The sequence below is a fragment of the Acyrthosiphon pisum genome, chromosome A1 (genome assembly GCF_005508785.2).
Source record: "Acyrthosiphon pisum isolate AL4f chromosome A1, pea_aphid_22Mar2018_4r6ur, whole genome shotgun sequence".
Classification (NCBI taxonomy): Eukaryota; Metazoa; Arthropoda; class Insecta; order Hemiptera; family Aphididae; genus Acyrthosiphon; species Acyrthosiphon pisum.
In genome coordinates, this window is record NC_042494.1 from 88,272,133 (window position 1) to 88,283,735 (window position 11,603).

At 27.2% G+C, this 11,603-nt stretch overlaps 1 protein-coding gene across 6 annotated transcripts in view; it reads right to left on the reverse strand.

Annotated features, from left to right (window-relative positions):
- Positions 1 to 3,676: 3,676 nt before the first annotated feature.
- LOC100572631 overlaps positions 3,677 to 11,603 on the reverse strand; it is a 17,599-nt gene continuing 9,672 nt past the window's right edge. For 2 of the 6 annotated variants that reach the window (XM_016806688.2, XM_029487707.1), the window contains exons 3-4: positions 7,443 to 7,584; positions 3,677 to 5,192 (exon numbers count right to left, since the gene is read on the reverse strand). In XM_016806688.2, coding sequence (XP_016662177.1) covers positions 4,104 to 5,192; positions 7,443 to 7,584 — 1,231 coding nt within the window. In that variant the 3' untranslated portion in view covers positions 3,677 to 4,103. Of the gene's footprint in view, positions 5,193 to 7,442; positions 7,585 to 7,702; positions 7,718 to 7,873; positions 7,891 to 11,603 lie in introns of those variants that run through there. The other 4 variants (XM_029487709.1, XM_003246330.4, XM_016806689.2 and 1 more) reach the window with 3 other exon arrangements.

The window sequence follows — 11,603 nt, forward strand, 5'->3', positions numbered from 1 at the left end:
GTATTTGCCGACGCTTTTGGCAACTGGAAACTGGGAACTTTTAAATGTTTACCTTCCGAATGCACCAACTAGATTCATATTCTCGTTGGACAAGTATCTAAAGTTGAAAATCGAAGCATTATTTCGACTGTTATTCGTGTACACATACAAAATAAATAAAATTTAAAAAACACACCATATTGTAAAACCAATACATTCATTGCTCCGCTATGAGTCTAAAATATTTCTTATAACCAAGTATGTTTACTCTGAGAACTAATTTATGATAAGTCATGCACACATTTGAAAAAATAAAAATAAAGTCATAATGATAAGTGCCACATTCTTAATGTGTGCCGTTGACCGGTGACATCATATGCACTACATGATCATATAATAATGTTACATGATCGTAAATATTTAACACGACCAAATTAGTTATTTTCGAGTAAAAAAGTAAAAGAACAAAACTGAATTTACAAACACATTCTGTTTTGATATTTAACGTAAAAATAGTTTAATTTATATGGGTGCATATGCTTTATTATTTAAATAAAAGTGTGCATGAAGTATTCCAGTAAAATACTGAATTGTAAAATGTGTCCAATATTATAATATAATTTACTATTTTAAAATCAACGGAATACATTAATCACGAGTTTCGTTTTTATTTTTAATCAAAAATAATTAACTTACGATTGAGATTTGTGACGTTATTTCAATGCTTTTTAAAGTATAAAAAAATAATGTCCAGCCTTCAGCCTAACGACTATTCACTTCACTATTAGGCCTTACGAGCCTTCACTCTTAATATTATATATTTATATGTTTATAACACATATTTATATCAACCGAACTTAATCCAATGTTTTTTCATTACATTTTTTCGTTTATTATAATAATAATTTTTAAAATATTCACCTAACTATATGTCAGGGGGTAGCCAGTAAAATATAAAAAATCCAGGGAGAGTTGTCAGACCCTAAAGGAAATAAATGTAATAACCGTAACCAGAGCTTAAACTTTATCTTTATGAAATGAAAAGGGATGGCATTCAATTGTGAAGACTGCACAAAAAAGCTTAAACAAGACAGAGGAGAAAGTACACCCATCAAAACTATATCACAAACAAAAGGTGACGCAAATATCTATATGAACAGTGATTTAGACACCAGAACAATAACCGCTAGATTAGACGAACTTATTAAAAACCAGATTACTACTAATAATCGTACCTAGATATATGAAATGTTCACAGAATGTATAAATTACCATTTTCTATACATGATTTCAAAATATTTTAACTCTCTGAGATATTTATCGGGTATTAGACAATTTTGATTCTTATTATTTTTTAAAAAAATCATTTTTGATAAGAAATGGTTGGCTTGGTCAAAAAAATTGAATATGTATTACAAGTTTCATCATAATTATTATTTTTAGTGGAATAATTTTTAATGGAAGTTGAGCGTGAATCCATAATAATCTTTTATGAGTGTTTAATTTAAAATGTTTACGTCATTGGATATTCACCCGTGAATTAAAACGATTCATCATCAAACGATTTAATTTTTTTAATTTTGTTATAATTAAAAAACAATTAATTGTAGAATGTAGATACCTACATAAAATTGTCACCAAATGTATACATTAATCTATACATGGTATAATTTACAAAATACGTTGACTATTTTTAATTATTTAATCATCTTAAACTGAATACTAGGTTTCTTATACTGACGTAGTTTATACCGTAACCAATTTACAAAAAAATATGTAAAAAATATGTATCAACACGGTTTACTTGCATAGATCTTTCAAGTTAATATTTAGGGAAAATTAATTCAACTACTGTCTAATAGTAAAATATATTACATTCATAGTAATAATACCATAAAATATACTCGGGAATAATATATAGCCGCCATAGAGGCTGACAGACTGTCTTGGATCAGAACCAATTTTCGTATATAATTATTTTATCATTGAATTCTAATTTGGTACATCTATCACAATAACCCCTTTAGACACATACAAATTGGTGCACACTTGCCTACCTATTTCATGTCTAGTAAAATTAATATAGCGATAATGGACGATCGACTGTGTACCTGTTTTGTCTATCTATAACACCGTGTCACGAACACATATTAAAATGTATTGAAATGAGTTTAAAAAAAATATAGATTTAATTTAACTCTTCTTCTAGTCGTTTCCGGTGCTGGTTAAATGTTATTAAATTAATAAATAGATAAAGTAGTCTAAAAATAAATGGAGGCCACTAGTGGCTGGAAAATGGTTCAAACTCGTATAATATTGATTCTTGGGCAACAAGCCAATTCTGCAAACAAATAACAACGATTTGAACAAGGCAATTATATGGCGGCACCAGTCTGGAAGTGTAGATGGATGGTTGAGGACGAGACGATTGGAAGGATTGACAGATGTGGGCATTAAAAAATGTTGATATTACATTTAAGAAGAACAACAGTTATTTTACTTCTAATTATACAAAATACCATTGGATAATATAAACTGCTATAAATTAAAATGTTAGATATTAACATACCAATAAAACTCGATTATAATATATGTTACATCCATATTTACTCCTAATAGATATTATTTTAAAACAATAATATTTATAATCGTTAACATTTTATGTTTAAAAATAGTTTATTGTTTTTAAGGAATAGTTTAATTTACCAAATATTTCCAATATGATATACCTTTTGTTTTTTGAAATGCTTAAATTGTCTATTTTAAAATCTTTACTGGTAGGAAAGTGAATACAACTTTGGGGAATTTAATGTAAACAATGTTCAGTAGTTTTTAAAAATATTGGGAAAAACTAACAAAAATTTAGGAAAAACAAATTGTTTTAGTAAAACTAGATTTTGTTTTTTGGTATAAATCTAAAAAAAATATCATATATATAACATGAAATAATCGAAGAATATTATAATTCTCTATAAATAATTTCAAATGATTTTGTCTATTTTTTAAGATATTTATAGGCTATAGGCAAAAGAAAATTTCAATTTTTATTAGTTTTTTTTAAATTATAAATTAAAAAAATATATTCTTAATTTTAGAATTGTTAAAAGAATTTAGTTTTATAGATTTTTTGTTCATATTTAGATGATAGAAATGTAACCAACTGTATACTCATAAATTATATATAGGAATATATACATAGACTGACAGTCTGTCTTCGATCAAAATCGATTTTCGTAAACAATTATTTTATATCATTGAATTCTAATTTGACACATCTATTACAATAAGTCCTCTAAATACCTACTATACAGCACAGTGGTACCCACTTGACCACGTATTTCAAATTTAATAATATGAAATTAGTAATGAACCATCTTTTGTAGTTGTGCTACTTGGGTACCTGTTTTATCTATATATGACGCAGTGTCACGAAAAAATATTAAAATTTATTTAAAAAAATATAGATTTAAGGAATTATGAGACATTTAAAAAGAAAAAATACATTTAAATTTTAAAAATTATATCCATAATGGCTTTGTCTCATTCTATAATATAGAATAGAAATACAAGAAGATAACAAATACACTAAGTTTTTCTGCAGTATTGGCTACATTATAATACTTAGTTATAATGTTTACTCTAATAAGCTATTATTTTAAAACAATAATATGTATAAGCATCATCACTTTAAGTTTAAAAACAATTTATTGTTTATAAGAAATAATTTGAATTAAACATTAAAAAATAATTATCTAGTAAATACAGTTTAAAAAGGTTGTGCATATGTTGTTACCAAGTAGATAACATTGTGTATATTATTATACTGTACATTTTGGCTGAATATTCATCATCATGGACTAATTTAATACCTATCTAATATTATTTTTGACTGGATCAGCTTGGTAAAGTCTATCATAATCTTAAAATATTTATTGACTAAAATGTAGGTATCGTTTTACCTCTAGTAATGCATATTTCTCCTTCCTGGAGTAATGTGTTACAAATTGTATTTTTATATAAAAAAAAGTTTTTACTTATACAAATATTATGATTTTTACAAGTTATCAAAATTGTATTAATTATTAGATGTGTATCTAATATAAATTAAAAAATTATAAATGATTTTAGTACACCATTTTTGTGTAAAAAACAAAAAACGAAAATTGTATCAAAATAATATGTAGGTTAATTACGAAAAGGGATGTGCCGGCGGAAATATCAACGTAGTAGTGAAATTTCTGTGACGACTCGATAATCAACTGGCGTTCATGTGACGTGTACTTAACCAATACCGAACCGGATGGTGCTGCATATAGTGTGTCGTCGGTTGGTGGTGTCGTGATGCAAGTGATCGTTTCGGGTCCGGACGTCCTGGGGTCCGCACAAAGCATTCCGGCCACCACCACCATTACCGTTCGGTTATCCGCAAGTATCAAGTGGTTCTTTACGGTAATCGTTATAGTCGTGCCACCAGCCATCGTCCCAGATAGTGGATCGATGGATGTCACGTTTATTTCGGCACATTGATTATTGACTTCTCGCGTCTTAGAATTCCAAGATTTTCCAACATCATTGTGCCACAGGTACAATTCATTGCGACCTTCACAGGAGTTTCCTGACGAACATAATCTAATGTAGTGTGCGAAGCCATATTTATTCCACGTGCAAGTCGCACAGTTTTCGTCCTTCTTGTCCTCGGCACATTCGTGTTCATAAAACGTTACATAGTGATCGGCAATGTTGTCCAAGCACAACAAGACTTTATTAAACTTAATATAAATAAATGCAGTAAATGATTGTACACCATGCAACTTAAAGTTAGTTGTCAAAATGTTTGCTGAACATATAATCTCATCATTTTTTATCGTTTTATTATAAACATCTATTGTCGTTGAATTACAGAGGAATTTACTTTCTTTAAGATATTTCATGAAATTCACATGATCGTTTGATACCTTAACTATGTATTCCAAATGATTAATTGTATTATTATATTCATATTTTTTAACTACTGAAAATCGTGGACATTTCTCTTTACCGTAGATTGTAAGATTTGACAAGTGAAAGTGATTGTAGTTGACACACTTCTGTTTTTCTAAGGACCATGCACATTGAGCTTTGATTGTACATTTGGTGCACGTCAATGCATCTGAGCAGTTTTCATTATTTAAGTCCGTTCCCAGTGTGGTACCATGTGATTCAAATATCAGAGCCTAAAGAAAGCATAATTTAATATTTTGGATTTACATTTTAAGTATGTAATTATAATATTGTCACATTAAAATGATAATTTTAATTTTGCTACATATTTATTTTTTTAAATTTTTTTTCCTAACTTAAAATAATTTTTAATAATGAGGTAAGATAGTACATAATTATTAATTATTAAATGACTACTCATATAAAAGGACCTTCTCTACATAAGAAATTCAATATAAATTTATTCATTTTTCATGTAGGTAAGTAAATTAAATTTTAAAATAACACTAGTTTTATTTTAAAATCTGAGTGAAACGATGAATGTATTGATTTTACAAGGATGTGTATTTTTTTTAAATGTTTAATTAATTTTTTTATTTTTGTGTCTGTCATCACCTTTTAGGACAGTTAGAATGCTTGGATTTTCTTCAACAGTATCATTTCTGATAGGAAAGTGAATCTAGTTGGTTAGACTTTGGGGAGTCAAAAGTAAAAATGTCTCAGTAGTTTACAAGAGTGCCATGAAAAACAAAAGATAAAGTAGAGAAAAACGGGAATTTTTGAGCAAGATCTCTTTTCGAGAAAATTAATTTTGGTTTTTGGTGCAACACTTAAACAAATGACCATAGGTACATTAAATTTTGACTGAATGTTTATATTAGAATTTTCTATCCACCATAACATTTTCAAAATATTTTGACTTATTTTGAGGTCTCTATACGGACATTTTCAGTTTCTAGTTTTTTTAGTTTTTTTTTCTATAAATATCAATAAAATTTTATTTGTTGGTTAAAAAAGCTTGAAAATTGAATAGAAGGTGCGGCAGTTTATTGTTTCAAGGCAGATGAAAAAAATTAAAAATCCATCGTCAAATTTTTTTTTATAAGCATCTTAAGTTCAAATATTGACAAAATACGTAAAAATGACGAAAAATTGCAAATTATTTTGAGTTAAGAAATTCATGAAACATTTTCTTTTTAAATCTAAGATTTTAAAATTTAATACTGTAATACAAAATTCCTCATAAGTTTGTTTACTTTTTTCAAAAAAACAATGCCTACAAGCAAGTCAAATTAAATTTTTATGATCGTTCATATTTTTACAACATTTGATATTCACTTGATTTCTCATGCAACGATTTTCTTATTTTGTTGTAATTAAAAAACGAATGACTGTAGATACTTGAAAATTTCACTGAATGTGTATATTAGTATTTTCTATACACGATAAAATTTTGAAAATAATTTGACTCTTTTTGAGCTGTTTACGGATATTGTAAGTTTTAAATTTTTTTAGTTTTTTTTTCTATAAATATCAATAAAGTAATAATCTGTTGGGTCAAAATGTGTAAAAATTTAATAATAGGTCCCTGATTTATTGTTAAAATAGTAGTTGAAAAATATTAAAAATACATAGGCACAATTTTTTTATAAGCATTTAAATTCAAATTTCGACAAAATTTATCAAATTTAAAATTGAATAATTATTTTGTAGTTAAAAATTCATAAAATGTTCAACTTTTATATCTAAGAATTGAAAATTTAAAACAAGATTCCACGTTAGTTGTTAATTATGTTACCAAAAAATATACAAAATACACAAGCACAGTTTATTTTTATTGTCATTTTAAGTTCAAATTTGGACGAAATTACATATAAAAAATCTAGAATAACTATTTTAGTTATTTTGTTATGATTGTATAATATTATTTGTCAGTACTTGAAACTTCTAAAGTATACTTTCATATATCTATGATAATATCACGGTTTGTTGTTGATGTATAACGCGTTATAAGTACCTAATGGATATTGTGATATGATTAATTTGGAATTTATTATAGGTACCTATAATGGCTAATATAGGTAAATGTTTTTTTTAATACCATAGATAAGTATATATAATATGTCTTATACCAAGACTGACGGTCTCCGCACAGAATCGTTTTTCTTATATAATTATATAATATCATTGAATTCAAATTTAAAACCATCCATTATACAGTGACCCACTTGTAACCTACTATACAGCAGAGCGACATCCACTCACCCACCTTTTTTATATTTATTATGTACCAAAACTTTGGAATCATTTATTGTATCTATATGAAAATATTTCAAGTTTATTTTGTTTATTTTGTTTTATTTTTTTATGTTATTAGTAAATTTTAATATTGGTATTACAAATTGTTTTGTTGAATATTTTGTTAAAAGTAAATTATTGTCATTGTTCATAAACTAAAATGTTAGATTTGTATTTTTACTCACCATAGTATATATTAATATAAGTAATAAATGTCTATTCTTAGAATTGTGGTTCATAAAGTATTCATTTTTGCTATACTTCCTGCAATCAGCCATGACGCCATTCATCGTTGTGTGTTCCAGCAGGCAGCAAGATATTGTTCGTCTGCAAACAATTATTTAATTATAAACTTCTTCTGACTTTCATCTTTAAAATATTCAAAGTAATTAGTGTTATATTATTATATTATGAATATAAAACCTAATATTTATTTTATAAATACCAGGACTTAAAACTGGTTTCAATTACAGAAAATACTGATTTAAACCAAAAACAAAATCGAAACCGAAATCAAACTAAAAAAATATAAATTCTGGTTACTGAAAAATTACAAATTATATAATAGTTTATTTTGAAAAACAGAAATTTAAGTAGAAAAAAAGTTGGCATGTACCTAGGTAACTATTCTGCTGAACAGTAGTTTTCGAGTCTACCATGTCAATGAGTAGGTCGATCCGTAATGTATAATATATTATATTATTGTTGTTCATACTGCTTTTGTCAGCATAGAGCATGTCTCTCAAAACATTTTGATCGGCGATAACGTACAGTACGTACAATGAAATACTCTTTTCTCCCCGCTCTTCACCCTATTTTCCTAAGCATTATTCACATGATCCACTCCGTACAAAATTAATTCTACTGTCTGCTGAATGTAAAGAAATTATGCCATAATTTATATAAATTATTTTTTTTTACGTCTTATCAACATGATCTAAAACTGTTTTTTTTTTTTTTATTTTGTTCATAGTTCGGGTACGCTCGCTATTGCATTAGCTCCTTTTTTCGTATTTTTTCAAACTATGTACACGTTTCAAGTTTTTCCATTGCCGCGATGTATTGTATTTTTTTTAAATAATAAATAAATAAAACAACTACTTTTATATTATTTTGTTATAATCTTACATATTTTTCCTATTACATGTATCTAAATCAACCATAATAGTCATATATACGTATTTACATTATATATTCATTATATATTTACTTTTTAATTTATGTGCATTAACATGTTTAATTGACTATGCATATAACTATCTATTCATTTTTTAAAACAATATAATAACTCAAATTTCAATCTACCTATTAGTTATTGTACATAAATTATTCAATGCATTCAAGATACACATGTTATAATATAAAATACCCGTGATACCTATTATTTAATTTATTTTTGTTCAGATTAGATGTCTACATTTTATAGAAAATGATCAAAGCACAAAGTGTCTAATGCTACTGCAGTAGCAAATAGGTACATATTAAACATTATATTTCATGCAATACATTATGAATGTTATAATTTTATAAACACATAGGTAGGTACCTACAGTCTACACATAATAAAAAGTTAAGTGAACTATATAAATTATAAACTAATGTGACACCAGCACTTTTCTTTAGGAAAATTGAATGTATACATAAGTACAATCAACTAGTTTGTATAGTATAGATAAATAAAAATTATGGTAATAATTATATATTTTTTGGGTAGATTCAAATAAAACGATAAGTAGGTATGGTCACCTATATCTTAAATTAGAAATAAATTAATAATATGGTAACAGTTACTTACTTCTTTAGTCAGTTTAAATAACAATTAAAGTGAGATTACCCATATTTTATAGTATAAGTGACTTAATAGTATGATAATTATTACATTTAAATTTGGTTATAATAACATATTTGGTTATAGCTAACATAACTATATTACACAGTTAAAATAACCATAATACATCAACCGAAATCATATGGTAAATTTACCTATGGTATGTGGCTGTCATTATAATACTACACCAACATTTTGGTGTCGAATAACCATTTAAATGGTTGTTTTTAACCACATTTTTTTTCCGTGCGTCATCAGTAAGATGACTCAATAATCATTGTATTCTTTTTCCTTTCGCGGTTATTGTATCTGCAGATGATTTGTACCATGACTTCCAATAAATCATATAAGGTATTTATTTATTTGGTCCCTGTTATAATACCTCTATACTCTGTTGTAGTCAATAAGACTTGAGCTTATCGCGATCATTGCGACATCGTCTGATTGAGATCATTATTGGCATCACTCTCCGTTTGCGTAAGTCCGCCAGCAACCATTGTGTGTTGTGTGCGTGGCCGCCCAGATCGTCCAGGTGCAATACACTGTGGATTGGGAAAACCACCCATCCCTCCATGGCCTCTGATTCACAGGCCATTCTGGATCGTTCAACCTATATCGTAGCCATTGGATAGACTTCCGGAGCATAAGTTGGTTGTAAGATTGTATCCGACTGTAGTGCGCTCTGTGGTCATTGTACTATACCGATCCGACCACAGGAATACCCCCCCCTGAATAATTAAACTGCATGATCCTATTTCCCATTGCATGACTTGGTTCACTTACAACTTCATGTTTCAGTGCGTATCAAATCCTTGTTGTCCATTGTCGTGTTAGTGCTACCCACATTCACATCATTGGACTTTATGTTGAATTGCCTATCGGTGGGATGTAGGCACTTCATATTACTGTCGTTGTCTGACATGATTGACGTGCATGGTTGCTTACCTTCACCCCTTCAATGTTTTCGGTAGATGCGCTTATTACAAGTTCAACATATCGAATAGTCCTTCGAAATTAGCGTTTATCTTACAATTATTATTCTCGGTATACTCGATAAGAACTCAAGCAAGTACCTATTCTAAATAAATGTAAAATGCATTAAGCCAAAAATGTATTCCAGATATTAATTCAGTTTTATCTAAGCACTTAAAACATCACTTTTTGGTTGATGACTGATTTATACATATTATATCAGTTTTCATAACCATAATGAAAATCAAACAATTATTTTGGACTTAAGACTTAATAAATAAAATAACTATAAATTATAATTAATACTATCTACAATAGTCAATAGAGGGATGACAAAAATATCCAGAATTGTTTTTACAGAGGTTATTTTAACTATAATTATATTATTTTGAATTAATAAATATTAATAAGTTATTTATATTCAATTGGTATTAAAAATAGTTTAATTTATATGTATAAAAATAATTGTTCAAATATTACTTTGTTAAGTGCATCAATGGGAAAATTAAAACATTAGCTTAAAAATTAAATTAGTTTAAAACTTTAATTTAATTTTAACTTTTTAACTACCTACTATTAGGTCTTCGTTTAAAACTGCTATATCGTAAGTGCGTTGTTTTTAAATTAATGAAAAATCTACAAATTTAATTTTTATTCTAAAAGTTAAATTAACTTATTTTAATTTAAATTATATATTTTAAATATATTTAAATACTTTTAAATTGATTTTGTTTTCTTGTCGAAAAATATTTCTGGTTTATGTTCGGTGTAAGTTTTTAGATACAATTAACTTATCGGATATAGAACTAACAGTAATCACAAAAACAGTGTTGAAAATAGACCTAGTTTTATTATTTTTAAAGACTGACATTAGTCCAAAATTGTATAAGAATTACGCGTGGCTGAGGTAAATTATACTGTGTGAATGTATTTAATAATTAATTATAGGTTTATCTAATTCCTCTATATTTGGATGTGATCACAATTAGTTTACCAGTAATTTTACGAGGGGTGTAGGTGTTCTCGTCGCCATCAGTAATGATATCACACTGTGTGAATATTATCAATACCTATCATAGTCGATAATATTGAACATGCTGTATGCTCCGTTTATATACCCCCAATTATCTTTGTTATTTGTTGAGTCTTTTATGTCAAATATTAAGTCGACTTATTCCGTTCATCATGGATGCATACTTATAATCAGTACCTAGGAATTTTAATCTCATGTCTCGACGTTATTACATGTGGTAATGATAATTGTGGTAAAATGTATTATTCATCTTCTGGACCTAAGGTTTATTGTATTTCGAACTCATTTGTATTCAACCACATCTAACAACTTGATGGGATCTTCAAGTCTCACTTAGATACTAAAAAAAAAATTGAAATTTAAACAAGATTTCTGCTCCTATAGTAATTGAAAATACAATATTATACTGAGTACAGTAGATATATAAATAATCAAATACTATTCATTGTAGAATGATGAATGATATACATTGGATCAAACAATACAATTTTACTTTTTAGATTTATTATGTAC